The sequence below is a fragment of the Lygodium microphyllum genome, chromosome 1 (genome assembly GCF_053477565.2).
Source record: "Lygodium microphyllum isolate KBCC chromosome 1, Lygodium_microphyllum_v1.1.10, whole genome shotgun sequence".
In the NCBI taxonomy this organism is placed as follows: Eukaryota; Viridiplantae; Streptophyta; class Polypodiopsida; order Schizaeales; family Lygodiaceae; genus Lygodium; species Lygodium microphyllum.
In genome coordinates, this window is record NC_141135.1 from 10,155,001 (window position 1) to 10,179,259 (window position 24,259).

Sequence of the window (24,259 nt, forward strand, 5' to 3'; positions counted from 1 at the left end):
AGAGAGCTGTAATTATTCTGAAATGGGAGGGGGAGAGAGAGAGAGAGAGCTGTAATTATTCTGAAATGAGAGAGAGAGAGAGAGAGAGAGAGAGGAGACTGCAGTTCAGCGCACAGTTTTCTCTTACCTAGAGGTTGAAACAAATGCACGCGAGTCGCAGCACACAACGCCCTGCTCCCGACAGTTTGACAATTTGCACTTCAATCGCCACAATCCAAACACCTCGTGGTCACTTTTGGCAGTCGCAATAGTACCCGTCACTTTTTTAGCATTCCCCTTTGGGAAACGGCAGCATCCACGTTCCCTTTCACGTTCCCCTACATTCCCCCCGCCGTTCCCCCTTCACAAGCATTCCCGCTAACATTCCCCACGTTCCCCTCCACGTTCCCCTACATTCCCCCGGCCATTCCCCCTTCATAGGCGTTCCCACGCAGCGTTCCCCCGTTCCTTTGGCATTTTTTGGTGTGGAACGCGTTCCCACGTTCCCAAGGGGGTGGAACAGCGTTCCCTTGCTACTATGCATAAAGCTCCTCAATCTTATTAATGCCACTCTTGGGAGCTCAAGGAGTCGAGGCCTCCAAGTAAGTAACTTTGGGTTCCAGTTCTAGTTCTTGCCTAGTCATAGTATTTAGTCTTGCCTTGTCTTCCATTATACGCCTGTTGTCTTGTCACCTTGTAATCTCATAGTATGAGATCTTGTCTAGTACTGTCTTATATCTTGTTCATCCCTATTGAGGGAGATCTTGTAGTTGTGATATCTTGTATTCATACCTATGGTCCCAGATTGTGGGATCCTTCATATCTTACCAAGTCCTATTGTCTATACATACGGTCCCGGATTGTGGGATTTTCCGTACCTTGTTAAGGTATCATTGTACCTTATGCCCCTACATGGGATTATCTTGTAATCAGAATTCTTGTAACAAATCTTGTATCTAGTCTAATCTCTCAAGCACAATCTATTGCTCCCATAACAGTTTGGCAAGACTACTTTCTAGCCCTACTACGCACCATGGAAATGATCCTTAAAAGAATCATGGCCTCCCTTCAAAACCTCCAACAAAAAATTCAAGACTTGAATGAACGACAAGCGCAACTTAAAATAGAACACCCTATGCATTTAGGCCTTGCACTTCAAGAGATGCAAGACTAGATCCAAGACTTGCAAAACAACAGAGGAAATGATTAGATGATTCCGCGTGTTTATCAACCCCCAACAAGAGACCCAAAGATCAGCATGCCAGAGAAGTTCAATGGTGACTGTTCAAAGTTCAAGGGATTCCTACAAGAAGTAAAGCTCTATATCCGCATGCAATCAGATAGGTATCCAAATGATGCTTTGAATGTGCAATTCATTGGGACTTTGCTTTGTGGTCAAACTTGATCATGGTTCGCCCCAATCTTGGAAAAGAATATGCTAGTACTTCATAATTATGAGGTATTTCCTTGCAAGCTCACTTCCACATTTGGAGATGCAAACACTGGTTGAGTAGAAAAAACAAAACTTCGAAAGCTACGATAAGGTAACCGCCTTGCATCTAAATTTAGGCAATTAATTTGTGACCTCACTTGGCATGAGGAGTATTTTATCAGCCAATTCAAATGTCTTCGAGATGACATCAAGAACCTCATGTTCACTATGCCTGAGACAAAAACACTTAACGATTATATCATTCAAGCCATCTAGTGTGATAATAGATTGTTCAAGAGGAAGCAAGAAAAGCAAGAAGAATTAAGACCTCGCCAACAGAACTCACCCCCAATTAGAGACCCAATCGGAGAAGAAACCAAGCCCGAACAAATGCAAATAGATAATACTAGATTCAACCCCTTGACCCCACAAGAAAAGCAAAGAAGGGAGAATCATCTATGCCTATATGGTGGAAACCCTGGACACATTGCCCTAAATTGGCCAAATAAAGAGTGAGAACCCCAAGAGTTGCTGCAAACATCCTCGAGTAAGAAAATGAGGATGTCCGGTTGTAAATGAGACCGTACAACTGAACCTTGATATATGAAAGGGCCGCGTCATCCTAGTCACACCCATAGAAACTTTGCTTATCACAGTCCACACGATCATGTCAAGAAAGACCCTTTCCCTCAAAGCCCTAGTCGACTCTAGGGCCTCCGCATGTTTCATTGATGATGGCTTTGTGAATAGATACCAGATTCCAGTACTCCAAAAGACCAATCCTATAATAGTTGAAGTCGTGGATGGAAGATCTCTCGCACCCCGAGATATTACCAAGAAAACCCGACCACTCATGGCAAGTCTTGGTGATCAAAACTCTCGAGTATCCTTTAATGTCATATTCAATCCCACAAATCCAATTATCCTTGGAATGCCTTGGCCAAAGAAACACAACCTAAAAATTGATTGGGTTAAGCAAGACATTACACGTCGTGGAAATCAAGGAAAGTCGGTATATCTAGGAGCCAAAGCCTTTATACACACAGCAAGGCAAGAACCAACCTACATGATATATCATATACCAACTCTAGTGCTCCCATAACAGAACCTTTTGTCCGTGATATAATATAATAGAATAACTCATCACAAAAAGGGAGAGAGACAAACAAACAAATAGACAGAATGTACGACAAATCAAGAGGGAGAGTAGGGGAGCATGTCTACCAACAATCAAAGGCATGTAACTAAAAAGTGAATATTTTAAGATGGAAGTGTCTTGTGATTTTCAAATGCTGGGAAGTAATAAAACTTTCAAATTACTTTTGAAAATGAATAATGTCTTATATGTGAAAAAGCACTGCTAACTAGCAATGTCAGATACAACCTTTTTTGTGTCACATAACATGCTTACAGCCAAGAGTAAGCCCTTCATCCCACTCCCTATCAACAAAGAAGAGTTAGGGACAGCAACTATGGTTGTGAAAGCACTCTTTAGAGCATTGACTTTCTTACACATGATACGGGAGCTTCCGCACCATAGAAATCCCAAATTGACATTGACTTCCTCTAAAAAACTAGCAACAATGGGTGAGAAGAAATGTTGGTTCTCATAGATGGGAACTTCGATAAGCTTCCATGGGCTAGACATCAACTAGCTCCCACCCTTTGACTATAGCCTAGAATGTCCTACGGTCCCCTTTAATCGATCTAAGCTGAATTATGTCACTAGGGCCAATGGCTTGAGTGTTGAGACAAGGAGAACTTGAATCTAGCCACCTATCCCTCTTGGACCGAAGATGGAGTTTTACAAGAGCCACTTCCTACACCTCTCTAAGGATGCATTTATTGTCTAGCCACAATACATGGACACGGACCACTCCCCACATACCAATGCGCACTTCCTCCCATCAACTAAGGATAGAGTGAGGTGATAGAGAACCCAATTTAGAGGAGCACTATATATGCACATGTGCAATGAGCTATGATATACAAGAAAGGTATCATTGCCTCTTCTATGATGCCTTTGGATCCCTCCATTTCATGGAGTATGAGAATCAAAGATACCTAGGGCTTTTCCTCCTTGAGCTTCAGAGGCACCACACAACACTACTATGAGATGGGAGACAAACTTGCCCAAAGGAACCCAGGCAGAGAATAGTGACAGATTCCTTCCATAGATCAGACCCCCCAAGCACTACTAGTCCAACAAACATAGATTCATCCCACCAGACTACAACTATCCCATGCTGCAGAGTCACAATAGACAAGACCATTGAACTTTGCTGAGCACAGTGACCTCGACCACCCAATCGACAACTGAGGGCTCCATACCATAGTCAAATCAAAAGGGCCATTATTGTGAGACATACAAGACTCACTCCACACATTAGCAGAGTGGACTTAGACCACATCATAGCTAGGATCATGTGCTCACACGAGATATAGAGAGGAGCTATTATAGCCAGACATTTTATACATACAGTTTTCAGATATAGAGATCTTTAGATTTTAAATGTTAGCATCATACTAGGATGCATTTTCTTTCGCTTTCATGATGAGATGACATTGGGCACAAATATACTTCCACTTTGTTTCATAGGACACATTGGCCTTTTGCAAATGTTGGTATATCTTTCTTTGTTTCCTTCTTTCTCTTCTCTCTCCCTCTCTCTCAAAATCAAATACCAGTGCACTTCACAAGGAGCAACAATTAAACATAGGACAAATACAAAAGACACAAACAAAAATAAAGTTTTAACTAAAGCACCTACTTGCCACTCTCTAGATCCACCTTGGGCATAAAAGTCCCTAACCTCTCTCAAAAAGTCAAACACCAATGCACTTCACAAGGGGTACCAATTGAACATAGGACAAAGACAAAAGACACATCAAACAAAAAGGGAGTTTTTACTAAAGCACCTGCTTGCCGCTCGCTAGATCCACCTTGGGCACCAAAACCTCTAACCTCAGAAACTGTAACTCCTCTTATTCCTATTTTGAGCAAACCCTAGAAACAAAATATGACTTTCATCAACATGCCACAATTTTAAAAGGTAAGAAATAGATATAAGCAATCAAACACCATCAATACATACAAGGACAATATGCAATTAAAAATATGAGGAAAAGATATAATACCGATGTCACATGGGTGATCCGCCAAGGTCTTCAGATAGACCATACAAAAAAGGAGAAATTGGGTGTGATCATTTGATCATCTTATTTCCTTTTCCAATTCATTTATTAATATGTTGTATAGTCCAAAAATATACCTGAAGATAGCTTCAACTTTATAGAATTCGGCTGGCGGAAAAAGCCCTGATCCAAAGATATGTCAATCTCTCCCTCTTTTGTTTTTTTTCATAATCTCTCTCTCTCTCTCTCTCTCTCTCTCTCTCTCTCTCTCTCTCTCTCTCTCTTTGTGAAGATAATTGAATTAAATGGCAATATTTACATCAAACCATCAAGTTAACTAAGAAAAACAAAACAAACACAAATCAAGCCGAAAGGCTCTAAGACCATTAACACACAAATATCACACTGAAAGTATAGCCAAGGTGGAGTGAACAATATCCAACCAAGGAGCAACAATGTCAAGAAGAACCAGGTTAGCTGAAACTATAGAGGAGATCTGCCATAGCAATAAACCACGAACATGGGCCACATGACCATCAATACCTGAGGCAAAATTAAAAATGAAGGCATTCCGAGTATGCCAAATATGCCACAAAGCTGTCCAACTAAGAAAATGGAAAAGGCAAGAATGATCTAATTGCAAGCCAAACATAGAAGGTATCCTTCCCATAATCCACAAAACTGATATCCACTACTCAATCTCACTGAGGACCACACACGGGAAACAAAACTCCAAATCTGTCGAGCAATAGGGCAACAGACAAAGAGATGAATCAATGTCTCATTGCATGAAGCGTAAAATACACAGCGACCACGGGAGATCTTGCGAGCATGCAACACATTCCCGGTTGGAAGACCCCCAATAAGCAACCTCCATATAAAAACATTGCCCTGATAAGGAATCTTAGACTTCTAGAATTGGAGAAATCTTTCCTGCCACTTCTTTTTGTTGTCCTAAATATGCCATATTTTATTGGCCTTTCCAGTGACCCATCTCTTGATCCCGACCATCTGATGATAGATCTGATTAGCTAACCTATTCTTGAAATAATCAGGTAGCAAAAACATCCAATTCCGCCAAGGAGATGAGGACCCTAACGCAAGCATCAGAAGCTACTACTGTAAGGACGACCAAATGTCATGATAGCCACGAGGCACCCAAAAGTACTGACAAATGTGCCGGAAAGAATAAAGACCGGGCTGCCCAAGAATGACACCATCATGGGGTGTATCAAGCCAGTCCAACGACCTGGAGGTGGAGGTGGGGTGGGGTGGGGTGGGGTGGGGTGGGGTGGGAGAAGAGAACATGGATTGAATTCGACCAGCCCATGCACCTAGTCACCATGGAGCTGGCTACCACCATGTGTCCCCTCGCTCTCCCACAACCAGCCAAGCAAGCAGTCCAATGGGCCCCTGCACATCAAGGAACCAATATCAAAGTTGCCCACAACCAGCATTGCACCTGTCCCTCCATGCCACCACCAATTCAACACCCAACCATCACCAAGCCTAGATATATTTCTTGGACCAGAACCAGCAGAAATCAGTAGCGAACCAGCAGACACTCAGCTGTGGCAGGACAACCCAAAATGCGTAAAGCATCATCCAGAAGCCACATGCAGGGAAGAAATTTGAGAAGTACTCTACCATTTGGAACTGCCTTGATAAAATCAAAGATGTCCATGCACAAAAGAGTGTAGAAGCAATCCAAGATGCATGCAAAATCCAAGACCATGACTTACAAAATGTAAAAGAAATTATGGCATATGTGTGATAAAGCAATGCAGCAAATGAGGGAGGAAGTGCTCTCAAAAATACAAGAATGGAAAAACTGAATTTATGATGAGAAAAAAGCACATTTCGCCTCATCGAAAGAAGACATCAAGTCATGTCTTCAAGAGAGAGACAAGGTGATCGAGGAGCTTAAGATTGCGGTAACCAGCTACAAAAAACAGCTTGATATCTTTAAAAAAGAGGAAGGGAAGATCATGAAGAATATGCCTAAAAGATGCAAACAGAATTTAATGAGTTGAAAACACACGTAGAGAAGGAAATCAACACATGGGCAGCAATAGTAAATAGGGCTGAAGATGATGTAGCAGAAAATTCAGAATGGATCGAAGTGATGAGGAAGGCCCCACCAAACAAACAAGAGTTTGTAAATGCTGACCTAGAAGAGGAGAAGAAAAATTAGAGCCATGCATGTCCGTGTAGTGGAGTGGAAAGAACAAGAGCGCCCATTAGATGATGCCAAAAGTCTAGGTGGGAAACTAGGAGTCCCCAACACTTCAATTGTTGAAAATGCATGGCAAATTGGCAAGGACCGGCCATCAACCCATTATACTCAAATTTACTGATTTAGAGACACAAAGAGACCACCTCTCCAAAAGCAAAGCCCTCAAGGGGAAGATCTACTATCTACTTGGGAATGACCTCACCCCAGCATAGGTAGCCCATCGACGAGAATGCATACCACTGATCATGGAGGCCTGCAAGGCAAGAAAATGAGTGCTTTACAAAGACAATTGGGTCATCATCATAGAGAGGTGCCCATGACAGGCTACAATCTATGAGACACTTGAGATTCACAATGTGGAACTGTGGTGGAGCCATGAGGACTGATGTAAGTCTATTTCAGGAGACCTTCACAAATAAGGATATCATCTTATACATGGAGAACCCTCCAGAGCCCAGGTGCCCACCTACCAAAGATGAGACATTACAAATGGGAGACGACTTGCTATCCTCAAGCACAATCATGAAATAGAATTGAAGGGTCAACAAGGGTGGTGGAAATTCTATACAGGGAGGAGCTCCAAAACATTGTGCAAGTCATGAGAAGAGATTAGGAGGCTTGCTTTGTGTGAATTTGGATACATATAGATTGCCATGTGACATATACATTATTACAATATGTTAGTTTGCCCCGGATGCTCTACATATGCTATACAAGTGAAGGAGTCACCCTACCTATCACTATACAAGTGGAGACTTTGTAACAGCAATCGTGGGACTGTTTTTGCTGCATTTACAACAGCCCTTTCATGTTGAACTACTGCCTCCACTGCATGTGGCAAACTCTCATCAATACCATGTTATTTAGGAGCATATAGATTAGCAACAGCTTGCTGTAATAGGTCTGTCCTGCCATTTACAACAGGCACGGACTCCAAATAAAGTGGTAAAAGGCCTTCAAAAACATCACCAATGTCATGTATGGATGGCATTTGAAATAGGTCACAAACACCTTCTTTGTGCATGGGTCATACATGCAATGTCAGAGGCGGCCACCCTTTGTTTTGTGTAAGTTTCTCAAGCAACCATATCTTCATAAATCGACATGGAGTTCCAAAGTCATTATGGACCATAAGGTCCCAATACTACTAGCTCTTCCACAATATCAAAAGCTAGATGGGGAGAACTACCACATTTGGCAAGTTATGAAGCTTGCTATCTTCGAGTCTTATGATTTGGCGAAGCTTGTGACCAAGGCCATTGATCGTCCATCAATCCAAGATCTTTCCAAACTTTCTTCTTCACAGAAAGCAGAGTTGGAGAAGGTACAAGCACACAAGGACACATTAAATGCCACGTTAAATGTCCACACCCGTTCTTTCTTATTTCTCTCATGCACATCAACTAGGATAGACCATATAGAGCATCTAACCAATGCTCGGGAGATATGGCTAGAATCAGATCAACTCTATAACAGGATGACTATCTTGAAGAGGGTTTCTTTGGAGGTGCAAAAGTGAACTTTGAATGTTAGAATTTACCAATTTTGGACAGTGCCTATGTAATTTTTGGGCAATGCCACTGTAGTGTGTGTGTGTGTGTGTGTGTGTGTGTGTGTGTGCACCTAGTATACCTAGTATCTTTTGATATTAAAGTAGTGTCACTAGGGACTAGAGTAAATTAGCCTAACTCTAGTTAGTTGGTGGAAGGCTGGTTAGGTCAACCCATGACCTAACTTAGTGTTGTACTTTCACTCTATCTTTTCAATTCAACAAGTACACTCTACTCTCTTGCTTCAACTCACCCATTGTCACTCTCTCGTTTCTCTCTCCTCCATAGCTAGTGCATTTTCTCACATTTGGTATCAGAGCAGCTTCCGTGCAGGCTTCATTCAGCCAGCCCTAGTCGATGCCACTACGCCCGAGGTCTTGCTGCCGCCAACATTCATATGTGCGAGAAAAAGAGGGAGCAGAAGCTGTAAGAAGCTTAGCTCAACTGAGATCGATTGTTGCCACTGCCTCCAAGGCACCTAAGCTCTTGCTACCTAGCAACACCACCACCACAACTCAATCTACCAAAGCCACCAATCTCCCAACTGCTCCCTTTGCCTTGTTCGCCAATTGAGCTATTGTTCGCCACCAACTGTGCCACTCACACCCACCACTTCCTACATCTCTGCCCGCACTCCCCACCATCTCTTCCCTGTAGCTCCTCCCCAGTGCTAGCGCCATCTGCCACCTACTCTTGACAACAATGCCACCTCTATCTCCTGCTGTCTGTGCCAACACCACCTTGCCAAGCACCGTCTCCAATACCTCCTATGCCCATTGTCGCACCTGCTACGCCCACCATTATGCTTGTTGTGCCCGCACTCCCCACCATCTCTTCCTTGCAGCTCCTCCCCAGCGCTAGCGCCATTTGCCACTTACGCTTGACAACAATGCCACCTCTATCTCCCGCTACATGCGCCAATGCCACCTTGCTAAGCACCGTCTGCAATACCTCCTACGCTCGTCATCGCACCTATTGCACCCACCATTATGCTTGTTGCACCATCTACTCTATTCTAGTCGCATCAACTTGAATCGCCACTCACTTAGTCAACTGAGCTACCACCTACGCCATGGGTTCCCTACCTTGTGATTGCGAGATTGCGCCTTCTCCAGTTGACCCCCATCACATCACCGCCTCCTACACCTACCTTATGCAGAGTAGCAACCATGATCGGCGCCACCAAGACATCTTGAAGGTCTAGAGCACTATGCATGCTTCCCAAGGTGCCCAAAATTTGGGGCTTTTGCTCAAATCGGATTCCAACATGTGAATCGACACCAAACAACCCAACATTGCACAATTCCTTCCCCATTTGTGCAACAAATTTGGCGCTTTTGGTCTAGAGGCTCTAGCACACATCACGGTGTGGATTCTAGCTGCTGGTTATTACTGTTGGCACACATCCCAAAGGCAACATTTTGCAGAAATTCAGACTTTAAGGTATTGAATTTTTCAATTTCTTTGAAATTTTGTGAAGAAATTTGGGGCTTTTGCCCAACACCCATTCCAATCCAGATAACAGGTGGTACAACAGCATCAACTTGCTGTGACAGTCAGATTTGGCAGTAAATTTTAGCGATTTTCAGTAAAATTTGGTGAGAGGCAGTATCAAATTGCTGTAAACTGTATTTTTTGGGCACACATTTCGAGGTGAATGTGGTACATCACTGCATTGCTACAGTTTGCAAGTTGAGTGCTGATTTATGCAATATTGGGCAGATTTGGTAAGACTTGTGACAATCTAGTACTTGCATTCTAATCCCGTGTGGGGATTTTGGGTACTCAGCAAAGTACATTCTATACTTTAGCATTGGAGTATTTGATTGCTGATTTTTGTGCATCATTGGCAGCATGGCACATTAGGGGCATAATGACCACAGCAGTATCCTTGGTGTCCTCACTTAGGAGGACAAGCTTAATAGCACCAACTACCCGTTGTGGAGGCACATAATGAGGCCATGATATCTTATCTCCACAAAGAGTTGGCTAATGTAAACATCGATGATGACAAATCACCTTATACACATATAGGATTGTGATAAGCATGTGTTCACAAGCTCACTGCTAGACAATGATGAGCTTACTTCCTCGGACGAAGCTCAAAAAGATGTACATTGGATGTAGGCCATGCAAGAAGAGTTAGACTCTATTGCCACTAACTCTACATGGGATCTTGTGGATCTACCACCTAGTAAGAAGGCCATTGCCACAAAATGTTTTTCTAAACTCAAACGCAAGGTTGATGGCACTATTGACAAGTACAAAGCATGGTTGGTAGCAAAAAGATATGTACATAAGAAAGGTAGAGATTATGAGGAAACCTTTGCTCCTACATCTCATATTAGTATCGTGAGATGTGTGATTGCTATGACTGCAAATTATGGCTGAAAGCACATCAATTGAACATTAAAACAGCATTTTCAAATGGGGATTTACATAAGGATGTTTATGTGTCACAATCTCCAAGTTTTGTGATTAAGGGGAAAAAGCACATGGTTTGCAAGTTGCATAGGCTCTTTATGGTCAAGCTCATAAAAAGAAAAGATCAGGCTCTAGAATTGAGCCAATCCCTTAGGGCTACACAATTCATCGTCAATCCTACTTGGGAACCCTCCACGGGATGGGGAGTGGGGTGGGTAATAAACTCCCAAAGATCGAAGGTGTCAAGAATACACTCCACCTTACAAGACCAAAGCAAATAATTTGATCTATCCAATCAGCCTTCTTTTGGAAAAGAAGGGAGAACATGCACCTACACTAATGGTGCTATCATAGCCATCCTAGGGCTAGAAAGACAAGCGCTATGGGAGTCTAACAGGAAAGGAGAAGGCTACTCTGATCTATGTGGCCTAGCAAGAGAGATTTCCAATTCAAAGCAGGGATGGGGACCTCCGATCTTCAAGACAATCATGGGCCCTCTCAAAGGGAGTATGAATAGACTACTCATACGAGTCATCAAAGCCTTGAAACAAGTGATATTCCATGTCTCTAAACCTGTAAACACTCTAAATTTGCTACATTTGGCTAAAGAAGAGTTCGAATGGAGAGAATAAGCAACTATACCTGCAAGGAAACAATTGTAGATGTCCCAACCTTGTCAAAAGCACCTGTAAAATGCAATATACCTGTGTTTTCTACAACAAACAGCACGCTGAAATTTTGTGTTTTCAAAAGTAGGATGGTCTCCTCTGAAGGAAACCCCACTGTCCTCACTTAGGTAATGATACAATGTAAGTGCACAATGGAAGAGGAACATGAACACCAAAAAAAAAAAAAAAGAGAAAAGATAGCAAGAAGAGAAGAGAAATCTACACTGAGCGCAAAGTGTTAGTGAGGGCACCAAATCAAGCTGGAAAATGATGACAACAGCGGACTCCAGAGATGGTGATGGAGACAAAGTGTGCAGCCAGCAGCCCTCAAAAATACCGAAGAAGAATAGCCAAGTCGAAGTGCACACCTACAACAAGAAGATAATGATCTGCCCCAAAGTGGCCACGGGCTATCTCTAACTCAAACTAAGGCTCATAGGTAGGAGATGAAAGTACATGTCAAACGTGATTGCTAACAGAGGGATACTGAGTAGAAGGTGAAGGGGGATAAGAAGGAGAAGGTGGAGGTGGATGGGCAAAAATGGGCGATGAGTGTCCATATGGTGCCGATGGTAGAGGCACTAGAACATAAGTGTTTCCATAAGGTGTCAATGGTAGAGAAACTAGAACACGGAAGCCCTATCCAAATGTCCACTAGGGCACAACAAAATAACCAATAGGTCCACTAGGTAAAGCCATGAAGGCAAACCGTGTTACCTATTAGCCTACGTATGTTAGTCATGTCACTACCACTATCTGCCGAACATTGCACATGCATGTTAGTAAGATTTGGGCATTGATGGCTATTTATAGCCAACCCCCCCACTTGGCAGAGACACTCTTTAGTCTCCAATCTTTCATTTGCAAGGGCACACTCCAACACTCTGTGCTTGGTGCTGCCATCGTCATTAGCCTAATCTAGTCCCTTTCTCAATGCTATGGGCTGGATGTAAAAACTAATCCATCCATTCCCATTGCATCAACATTCTTCTTTAGTTAGTGCAGTATCCTTCATCTTCTGCTCTCTCTCTCTCTCTCTCTCTCTCTCTCTCTCTCTCTCTCTCCGTGAATGAGTGCATATTAATATTGGAATATTTACATCCAGCCTTCAGGCCAACCAAACAGAAAGGATACAAGTCTCACATTTTTTACATCAGACCATCAAGTCAGCAAAGAAAAAACATAGATACAACTAAAAGTCTATCACAACTCTAACTCAAAAATCTCACTCAAAAAGACAGCTGGAGTGGAGCGAACAATATCCAGCCATGGAGCAGCAATGTAAGGAAGAACCAAATCAGCTGAGACCATAGAGGAGATCTCCCATAATACTAAACCACGAACACGAGCCACATGACCATGGATACCCGATACTGAATCAAAAATGAAGGCATTCCGAGTACCCCAAATATGCCACAGGGCTGTCCATCTAAGGAAATGGAACAGGCAGGAATAATCTAAATGCAAAGAAGACGAGGAAATCATATTTCCCATAATCCACGAACGAACTAATATCTGGTGCTAAGTTGCCGCAGACCACACATGGGATACAAAACTCCAAATTTGTCTAGCAATAGGGCAAGAGACAAAAAGATGAAGCATTGTTTCATCGCATGTAGTACAGAACACACAACGACCAGCAGAGATCTTGCGAGCTTGCAACATATCACCAATTGAAAGACCCCCAATTAGTAGCCTCCACATGAACACTTTCCCCTGATACAGAACCTTAGACTTCCAAAGATGGATGAATCTTTCCTGCCACTTTCGTTTGCTATCCTGAGTATGCCATACTTTATTAGCCTTTTCCGTGACCCATCTGTTTGCCTCCACCATTTGATGATAAATCTGGATAGTTGAGCTTTTCTCAAAATCATTAGGAATCAAAAACTTCCAATCACTGCAATACTGGCAAAGGCAAGAACCTCAAAAGCCTGTCCTATATAGATGACCAAATGTCATGATGACCGCGAGGTACCCAGAAGTGTTGACGGATACACTGAAAAGAATAAAGACGAGTCTGTCCAGGAATGACACCATCAAGGACTGTTTGCAACCCCAAATGAGCCATCCGATTAAACTTATCTCTATGCAAATCTTTGTGAGGCCAATCCAACAACCTGGAAGTAGCCAGCACTTCTCCTTGCAACGAATTCTCCTCCTTACGAGAATCAAGAGGGCGCCAAACTGCAAAGTGTAACATCATCTGCCAAGAGGTAATCAAATGAGAAAGGAGAAAAGATTGAGAAAGGTCTTGTGAAATTAAGCACATGCCACTAAGAAGCATGAATAACCGCGCTGCCATGAGAGATTCCAATCTTTTCTATGCAAAATTTTGCGATATATAACCAGGGATGACTGTCTGTACATAATGCCTACAAAAGTACCATATGCAAGTTAGCATCCAATCTCTCTCTCTCTCTCTCTCTCTCTCTCTCTCTCTCTCTTTTTCGTAATGGATGTTATATTTATAAAGTACTAAACAACAAAAGAGTTACAAAAGTCATGGCAAAGACGCAGAGGAAATTGCCATATACCAAGGAAGTAAGTCCTCCCGAGGGAGTATGTCAGAGTGCCGAATGAGATCTATCTGCCAATGCAAGAGTCCTTTAAGCCTAGCAATATGTCCTTGAACATTAGAGGCTGAATCAAAAAGAAAAGCATTCTCTCTCTCTCTCTCTCTCTCTCTCTCTCTCTCTCTCTCTCTCTCTCTCTCTCTCTCTCTTTTCGTAAAGGGTAATTGTATTAATTACGAAAAAAGTACAAGTTTACTTGATTACAAGATACATGATGGCACTAAGCCATCATGTGAAACGGTTCTAGTACTAAGAGTTACAAGGTCATGGCAAAGATATAGAGGAAATTGCCATATGCCAGGGACGCAAGTCCTCCCGGGAAAGTAAGTCAGAATGCTGAAGAAGATCTATCTGCCAATACAAGAGACCCTTAAGCCTAGCAATATGCCGTTGAACATTACAGGCGGAATCAAAAAGAAAAGCATTCCGGATGGTCCAGTTATGCCAACAGTCCCAATATCGAAGAAAGTGAAACACGAGCTTCATATGTGGCTGTGCCGGTGTTGGGTATTTGGGCTGCACAAAGACCCAATCAAAGGGCCTTAGCGAGAAACCAACCACTGCTCTCCAAACGGCTGACAAGAACGACTATATTTTCTTAGTGATAGGGCAAGAAATAAATCGGTGATGAGCAGATTCGACACTGGTGGTGCAAAAGAAACAGTTGCCATTGGATATTCGTCGCTTGGAAAGAGCCGAAGCAAGCGGAAGACCCCCAATCATCACCCTCCAAAGAAAGACCTTATATTTAAAGGGTGTCTTGCTCAGCCACCCTTCCATCACAGTTGCCCTCCACCATGACCGGGATTTACGCAATCCCCATAGAGCATTAGCTTTAGTGACCAGCCAGTGATGATCTTTAATCAGAAGATGATAGACCTGGTTAGCGGAAGCGTTGCCTAAACTCAGCCGGCCTTCAAATTCCCAATCCTGCCAAGGACGATCCGTAGCAAGGGCAAGAAAGGGTTGTCTGCTCTGGAGCACCATCAAAAGCTGTTCCCATAAATGCCTGTATCCACGAGGGATCCTAAAGATCCTCCTGGCTGTACGAAATGATATAAACACATTGCGACTGGCAAGGGTGGCATCCGCAACTGAAGTTAACTCAGCCGGCCTTCAAATTCCCAATCCTGCCAAGGACGATCCGTAGCAAGGGCAAGAAAGGGTTGTCTGCTCTGGAGCACCATCAAAAGCTGTTCCCATAAATGCCTGTATCCACGAGGGATCCTAAAGATCCTCCTGGCTGTACGAAATGATATTAACACATTGCGACTGGCAAGGGTGGCATCCGCAACTGAAGTTAAGCCCAAACGTGCCATACGGTTGAATTGTGGTCGAAGCTCTTGTTTACCTTCCCATGAAAGTAACCGCGAGACTGCCAGCAATTCCAGTTGAAAAGAATTAGCAACTAAGCGATCCTCCGCCGGATGCCACTGAGCCTTCCGGAGGACCAGTTTCCAGGAACATACCAAATGGGTAAGCAGTGATGAAGAGAAACAAGAGAATCGGAAATCGGCATTAAGAACATGCCACCACGAACTCTGGATTTGGGTATTGCCATGCCGAAGCCCATACTCCTCAAGGAAATAATGGGCTATAACGACCCACGGATGATGATTTGAGTACATGGCGCGGAAAAGAGACCAACGGAGGGCCAATATGTGAGTTTGGGCATCCAAAATAGCTCCTCCACCCATGCGTTTGGGGGTGCACGCATGCGACCAAGAAATCCACGAAATGCCTGCATGCAAGGAATCTTTCTTCCATAACATGAAACGAATAAACTGAGTCAGAGCATTCAGAGTAGTAGTAGTCCAGGGAAGCAAGGGCAGGAAATATGTGAGCATCGGCAACATAATTGTCTGGGCTACTTTGAGGCGAACATGGAATGGCCAAGCCTGAGACTTCCAATACAGGAACTTAGCTGCCAGTTTCTGAGAAGTCCACTGTAGAAGCTGCTTTGGGGGAACATCAATGCCCAAGGGGTAGCCAAGATGCGTGACAATGGAGCCACGAGGCACAACGATACCCTGCCAGTTCAATGACTGCAAATCTGACTCCGTGCAGCTGAGAATGGCTGATTTCAACGCATTGATGCGAAGGCCGGAAGCCTGACCAAAGAGAGCCCAAACATCCAATGCTTTGCGAAGGTTATCCTTATCCGCCCGCAGAATCATAAAACTGTCATCAGCCAAGGATTGACTAATGAAATGTTGTCCAGAAGGAAGCGACAATCCAGCCAACTGAGTGGAAGCTGCCATATGAGATAACATCGAAAGAACCGGATGAGTCGCAAGGGCAAAGAAGAGCGGGCTCAATGGGCACCCCTGTCTGACAGACCGGGCAAGGGCAAATGGCTCGGTAACGCCTCCATTCAACATGACTCGTGAAGACGCCGCTGTACTGATGATGTAGATCAGTCGAGACATCCGATCACCAAAGCCCATAGCAGACATAAGCTCTGCAACAAAAGACCAGTCCAGATAGTCGAAAGCCTTTTCCAGGTCCAATTGAATCAGTACGACCTCCTGATTAGAATGCCGTGCATAATCAATCGCCAGTTGCGCATTTAATACATTGTGCAGAATGTTTCGGCCCTTAATGAAACCATATTGAAGAGGATGCACAATGGCAGGGAGATGCTTGTGGAGCCGATTCGCCATTACTTTGGAAAAGATTTTGTACATAGAACCCATTAAAGAAATTGGGCGCCAATGTTTCAACATAGACGGTGAAGGAACCTTCGGAAGCAATTTAATAAGTCATTCTTTCCATGAGGAAGGCATAATCCCCGTTTCCCACACCTGCTGAAACAAAGCCGTCAATGGTTTCGCCAATTGGGGAGCAAAAATCTCAAAGAACTCATTGGTGAGACCATCCCAGCCAGGACTTTTATCCTTGGGTAAGTGTAACAAAACATCCATAACCTCCGCCTCACAAATATCTGACTCCATAGTGGCTTGCATGTCCTGCGGAACCTGATTACGAACCAGGTCATAAAAAACTGAACGGGCCTGAGTAGTTTGGGCTGAAGGTGGAGAAGTGGAACCAAGAAGGTCGATGAAATAATTCCTACACATATGCACAATAGTCTGCGGATCAAGGACCAGGTGCCCGTCTGCATCCAGAAGTCTAGTCATATTCTCTCTAGCAGGAGAGGCATGGAGGGCTCGAAAGAACTTATGAGTCTGACACGCATTATCTTGCAAAGTCTCCGTCAGATGCTGCAATTTGGCCTGCTGATACGATTTCAACTGAAACTCTTGAATAAGATGAGCCACACGCATTGCCAGTGCTAGTAGAAATGCATCATCTGGAGTGTCCATCAGCAAAGAACGGACCAAAGCCAGCAAGTCCTCCGCTGCTTGCCGACGCTGTCGACAAAGAGAGGCATGATGGATTCCATACTGCCGAGCAACCCGCTGCACATTAGAGAGCAATTGTTCAAACGAAGCAATGCCCTGAGAGGAGAAGTCCAGTAAGAATCTATCAATCAATTGCTGCATATAACCCTGAAAGATTGCATGCTTCAAATAAGACGAGTTAAAACGCAAAGGGAGCCGCTCCAGAAATCGCTTAAAAGGTGCAATGGGTTGTGCGAGCATCTCAAGCTGCAGAGGAAAATGGTCCGACAATGCATATTGCTGCAACACTTTCATTTCAAGCATCTCAGGGAGGAAATCATCATTCTGCATTATGTATATGCGGTCCAGCCGCGACCATGTTGTTGCATACTGAGCGGAATGGAAAGTAAACCCTGTAGAAGACGGGTGCAGCCAGGACCAGAGATCTTGCTTAAGAACAGCAAGAGCCAACTCATGCCACCTACGGCTTTCCGGCGCATCCATTACCAAATGCTCCGATGTGGACTGCGAAGAACCAACACACATATTGAAATCTCCCATGAAGAGGCCCCGTCTGCCAATTGACAAAGAAGTCTACAAAGTATGCCAAAGCTCCCGGCGCGATAAAGGATCATTCGGAGCATAGAGACCAAGTAACCATAAGATTTCTCCATCGAATAAAATTTCAATCACCACAAAGCAGCCATGCACATCATTTTTAATAAGAAGAGGTTGATATTTGTCGTGTACAATCATGAGCACACCAGAATAACGCATGGCCTGTGTCCCTGCATAGAACAGACGAAAGCCATGGCAATCTACAACTTTTCCAGCTTCACCGTGACTCTTGTGTTCCACAGCACACAAGACATCCCACTGATTCTCATGCAATACAGTCCACATGGCATGTTGCTTATGGCGAGAACAGATTCCTCGCACATTCCAAGTGGCTATTTTCATGTGTTTTTTGTAAAAGAAAATCAGGTACGAGGCACAGCTTGCCTCGATTTAACCTTTTCTGTGAGAATGTCCAGGACTCCCTCATCCAAGAAATCAGCCAACACGGCAAAAGAGTTCTGCAGACCAGATTTGGAGGTAGACGGAATATCTGCTGGCTTGGGAATGGAGCGGGGATAACGACGATCCCACGGGGTAATGATGTTGCCTCTGGTATCAAAAGCCAGCTTAGCTGGTGGACCTTTTGGACGATCCGAATACACTCTCCGAGTGGGCTGAGGACGGGGGGCAGAGGAAGCCATTGCAGGAGGAGAGTGCTCTGATGGCAACATTTCTTTCCTACGCATATAAGTACGTATGGAATTTTGTGACGCAAAAGGCACAGAATTCTCCATGCCAGCAACCACCCTGTTACCTTTTTTTGCGCGTACTTCAACCCAGTCTGTGCCATGGGAATCTAAAACCAAAACCTGTTGTTTACCTTTATCCAGAGCTTTAGGTGGGTGAATAGCATCCTGCGATGGGACATCACATACCATATCTTCCATGGGTAGCGCAACATGCCCAGCATCTGAAGTGTGTTGCTGTTCTGGGCATTCGGCCATGAAATGCCCTAATTTTCCATAGGAAAAGCAGTGTCCTGCAAAATTGCCCATTTCAAACGAAAGTGTAAGGGATGCATGCCAGAGCAATTGAGACATAACCATGCAGGCCTTTTCCTGGTAGTGTCCCATAACATACACAAGCGATTACGATTCACTGCCCTTAAACTTGGAGGGACCAGAACGTGCCCACAGCAGCCATGGCGTCCTTCAACAGTGGCCAATAAACAGCCGGGCAATTTTCCACTTCAACCCATACAGGGCACTCCCGTTGTAGCAGGCGCTAAAAATCTGCCATTGGGCGCCATGGTACAACATGGACCAAACGACAATCAAGAAACAGAGGCAGTTTAGACAGAAGAGCAACACGGTGCGTCTCAGATTTTAACAACACCTCAAAAAAACCTCGGGGCCCCACAAAAATCTCTTCAACACATTCCCCTTGTAGCAGACTGTGCAGCCACTGGCGAATACGGGAAAGCTGGGGGATTCTACCAGTGAAGAAGAGTATCACCGCGCGATCATAGAATACTGAAAAGGAGCGCAAGACAGATTTGGGGTCAACAGTGGCTTCCAAAACATCTTCCGGTGCAGAGTCAGAAAAGACTTCCTGATTATGTTGAACATAATTGCCAAGTAGAGTGTTGGCAAACTCTAGCAAATGCTCCCAGTCAACATCCTGAGAGTCTGCAGAGTCCGAAGCAACCTGAGCATAGAAACAATCCTGATGATCCATTGGCTCCTCCGAAGTGATCAGAGTCTGGACCAAGCGCTGCCACCGTTTGGTCTATAAAATCCAGATCCAAGCCAGCCATGGTGTATCACTGCGTATACCGGTCAGAGGCCGAACGAAGATCTCACGGAAGGCAGGAATGCACAAGCCGTTCTTCCTCTTTCTCAGGCAAAACAGACCCTGACGAAGAAGCTTGGGAAGCGCGTGCGAAGAAACAGACGGCCACTGTGCAGAGAAGGCACGTCCGCAGGCAAAGAAGGGCTCGTTCCCTTTGCTGGCTCACGCTGTCGCGCGCTCTGTGTGGCAACCTGGGTGTGACTGGCTGCTGGCCCTTGGTGGCAAAACGGGCAGATCAGGGCGGGCAGCAGGCAGGGGGCGACGGAACGTCCAGGCAGAGGGTGAGCTCTCTCTCTCTCTCTCTCTCTCTCTCTCTCTCTCTCTCTCTCTCTCTCTCTCTCTCTCTCTCTCTCTCTCTCTCTCTCTCTCTCTCTCTCTCTCTCTCTCTCTCTCTCTCTCTCTCTCTCTCTCTGGTGTGCACTGTAGGGCGACCAGCTGTTCGCAGACAAGCAAGGGCAGGAGTCGAGCCGCAGGGTCGAACAGACCCCACGCGGGTCCGAGGGGCGAACGCAGCCAGCGCGTGAGGCAGAGGAGCACGTCGGCGGGTCAGGAGAGGCGCGTCAGATCCTGTCGCTCTCTCTCTCGGACGGGCATGGACAACGGCGACGGCGACTGACGCGCACGAGCACAGGCGGGCGAGCACGGCGACTGTCGAGCACAGGCGGACGAGCACGGACGACGGTGACTGTCGCGGCGCAGACAGGCAACTGAGGCGGCGCAGGCAGGCGATGGCGTATCAGGCGACGGCGGCGACAGACGCGATGGCGTGTCAGGCGACGGCTCAAGCCCAAACCTTTCCACGTTCAGCCTCAGGTCGATGCTTACATAGCCAAGCACCTCGACATTTCAAGAAAGAGTTCCAGTTCTCTACATATAAGACAGCATTAGCTCCACTTAAGATAGTGGTGATCCAGACTTCAGTTTCCATGTTTCAACCCTAAACCACAAAGTGTGTTGAGAGTATCCCCATCACCTGTGGTAGGCGGTCCGCAAATGTGATGATATGTAAACCGGGCACGGCTCCTTCGTATCACCGTCCTTCCTCTAAAGGTGGTCTTCCCTGTTTCGGCGCGTTTTACCTGGTGTTCGTCTTCAGCCTCCTTGCTGCTACTACTTCTTCTCCTTCTCCTTCTCCTACTATGGAATGAATAGCCACTGCAGGTGATCGCTCAACACAAAAAGCAACTCTCTCTCTCTCTCTCTCTCTCTCTCTCTCTCTCTCTCTCTCTCTCTCTCTCTCCGTGTTTGTGTTTCTCTTCCATTGCATAGTCTCGCATGGTATCATCGCCTAAGTGAGGACACAATCTATTGAGTGCATGGCTAGCGGAAGCATGAAGATTTGCAGCAAGGAAAGTGTCTAGGTGAGTGAGAGTGAGAGTGAGAGTGACAGCGAGAGTACGAGTTGATTTGGATATACAAACAGTGTGTTGGTACACAAAGAATAAAATGTATTTATACTTGGGGCCCGTAAGGGTGCATTCACATGTACAACATAATAATACACGTGTACAATACACGGAGGTGAATAAAGGACCTTTACATCCCAACAACCTTCCACTTAAAGGTCTAAAGTGAACCTTTAACCAAATTCCACTAGCCGTATACAATGCTCATACTAAGCCTTGCTAAGGCTTTTAGTGAGAACATCTACAAGGTTGTCCTATGTTTTGATCTTGGTCAATGTGATTAGACCATCTTCAAGAATCTGTCTGATAAAGTGATATCGCACATCTATATGCTTTGTGTGTGAATGATACATGACATTCTTAGCCAGATACACAACACTTTGGCTATCAGATCCCAACACTGAAGTACTCATAGACATGTCAAGCTCCTTTGCAGGTCTGCTCAACCATATAGCTTCCTTAGAAGCTTTAATAGCTGATATGTATTTAGCTTCAGTAGTACTCAATGCTACGATGTTCTGCAACCTAGAGCACCAAGAAAGAGCCCTGCCAGCAACTATAAAGACATACCTACTAGTGGACCTGCGAGTGTCCAAGTCACTTGCCATGTGTGCATCACAATAACCCTGTGGACTAAGTGCATCCTGCCCATAGCAAATACACTTTCTTTGTGTACTCTTTAGATATCTAAGAATACACTTGACAACCTCCCAATGTGGTTTGCCAGGATTTGACATAAACCTATTGACAACTCCCACTCCATCAGCAATGTCTGAATGAGTAGCAACCATAGCATACATAAGAGAGCCACAAGCTGATGCATAAGGGACTCTCTTCATAGCATTGGCATCCATGTCATATTTTGGGTTGTTGGCTTTACTAAGCTTAAGATATGGAGGTAAGGGCACCCCAAGAGCCTTAGCTTCAGCCATGTTAAATCTGTCTAATATATTTTCAATGTACTTCTCTTGAGATAAGAACAGTAATTTCTGTATTCTATCCCTGTGAATCCTCATGCCCAATATATGCTCTGCATTCCCCAAATCTTTCATGGAGAAAGCTGATTTTAGCTTATCTTTGAGAGCATCCAAGCTAATCTTTCTTTTCCCAGCTAGCAACATATCATCCACATACAAAACAAGTATGATGGGATTACTATCTGTATCCTTTTTCATGTACAAACAATGATCTGCATGGCTGCGTGTAAACCCATGAGAGAGCATAAAAGTGTCAAACTTTTTGTACCACTGTCGTGGTGCTTGCTTCAGCCCATACAAGTTGTGTTTTAGTTTACACACCAACTGCTCTTTTCCAGGAACTACAAAGCCCTCGGGCTGTTTCATGTAGATCTCTTCATCAATGTCACCATGCAAAAAAGTTGTTTTCACATCCATTTGGTACAGCTCTAAATCCAATACAGCAATGAGAGCAAAAAGCACACGTAGAGTGGTCATCTTCACAACAAGTGAGAAGACCTCTTGGAAGTCAATCCCTTCCTTCTATGCATACCCTTTGGCAACCAGTCTTGCCTTGTACTTGGGTTTTTCATCAACTGTCTTTACTTTGTAAACCCATTTATTTGGAAGAGGCTTTCTTCCTTTTGGCAACGACACAAGATCCCAAGTATCATTAGCATACAGAGATTTAATCTCTTCTTGCATAGCTAGCTCCCACTTACTGCTGAATTTGCATGACTTGGCCTCTTTAGATGTAAGAGGCTCACCCTCATCTGTAAGCATCAAATACTTCAAAGGGGGGTCATACCTATGTGGCTGCCTTCTTAAGCGTGTAGACCTGCATACCCACTGATCTACATTCTCAAGAATCGTGTCTACATCTGGAGGCATGTTATTTTCAACATTTACTGGCTATTGTAAGCCATTTTCAACATGCTGTTCATGCTATCCAGCACCTTCATTTTCATTTCCAGCACCTACATTTTCATAATCAACAAGTCTATCTTGTTGTCCATGATCTCCTTGTGATTCTATTTGTTGTCCATCATCATATCTGGCTCAAAAATAACCAGCTGATCATTAGTTTCAGCCTGTGGTACAGTATCATGAGGCTCATCATTAATAGATGGTTGCGAATTCTGAAATTTGACTTTTTTTATGTCTTCATCAGAGGCTAAAGTACATTTCAGCAACTTTGCCTTATTGAACACAACATTACGGCTGCGAACAATTTTCTTGGACTGTGGTAACCACACTCTATAGCCAAATTCGCCCTCATCACCATAGCCCATGAAAATGCCTTTTGTGGATTTCGGGTCAAGTTCACTCCTCAACTCATCTCTAACATGCACAAAAGCATCACAATTGAATATCCGTAATGTTAGCGATCAGATTCCTGGCTGTACGGTACGGCAGCCTAGTCGGACTGACCAGTCGGACTGCCACGTGGCAGTCCGACTTGTACTGGTCAGTCGGCTGCATTTAATGCAACCAGCCGACATGTCTATTCTGGGCGCATTTTGGCTGGCTATTTACAGCCGATATTCTGCACAGTTTTCCACAGTTCTGTTCGCAGGTTACAAGCTGGAGATCATGCAGACTGCAGCGGACTTCGAGGTGAACAGCAGGTTGCATCGTCGAGGTGGAGACACGCAGTCTCGCGCACTGTGCCCGTGTACATATCTGCATATCTTTGTATACAGCACACTTTATACAACAGATCTTCATCTTTAGAAGACGTTAATATAACTTTCTTTCTTTCTTTCTTTCTCTCTCTCTTCTCTCTACGTTCACTCTCTCTCTCAGTCTTGGTCCCACGCTTCCGCATCGCTGCACTCTGACATGGTATCAGAGCAATGAAGAAGGGCTGACTGAGTGAAGAACCTACCCGAAGAGGAGATTTCATCACGACACAAGGCTGCGTTTCCAACGTTCAAGGGCGAGCAGGAGGGCTGCACATCGGAACAAGGCTAAAGTGAGCGTGGGCGCGCGGGAAAGGAGTCCAGTTGGTGGATTTGCTGCTGTTCACTGCTGTTTGAAGAGAAGGAAGGCTGAGTTTTCAGCTTTCAAGTGCAAGTTTTGCTTTTTCATCGCCTCCGGCAGATGAAGAAGGTACGGGACGCGGAAGAAAGAGCCCTAGCACG

At 44.6% G+C, this 24,259-nt stretch overlaps 1 protein-coding gene across 1 annotated transcript in view; it reads right to left on the reverse strand.

Annotated features, from left to right (window-relative positions):
- Positions 1-24,259, reverse strand: part of GLB1 (nitrogen regulatory P-II-like protein) — a 144,250-nt gene that overhangs the window by 49,966 nt on the left and 70,025 nt on the right. The window contains exons 2-4 of the mRNA XM_087668349.1: positions 4,684-4,729; positions 4,550-4,577; positions 4,331-4,418 (exon numbers count right to left, since the gene is read on the reverse strand). Of these exons, the coding sequence (XP_087524475.1) occupies positions 4,331-4,418; positions 4,550-4,577; positions 4,684-4,729 (162 nt within the window). The remainder of the gene's footprint in view (positions 1-4,330; positions 4,419-4,549; positions 4,578-4,683; positions 4,730-24,259) is intronic.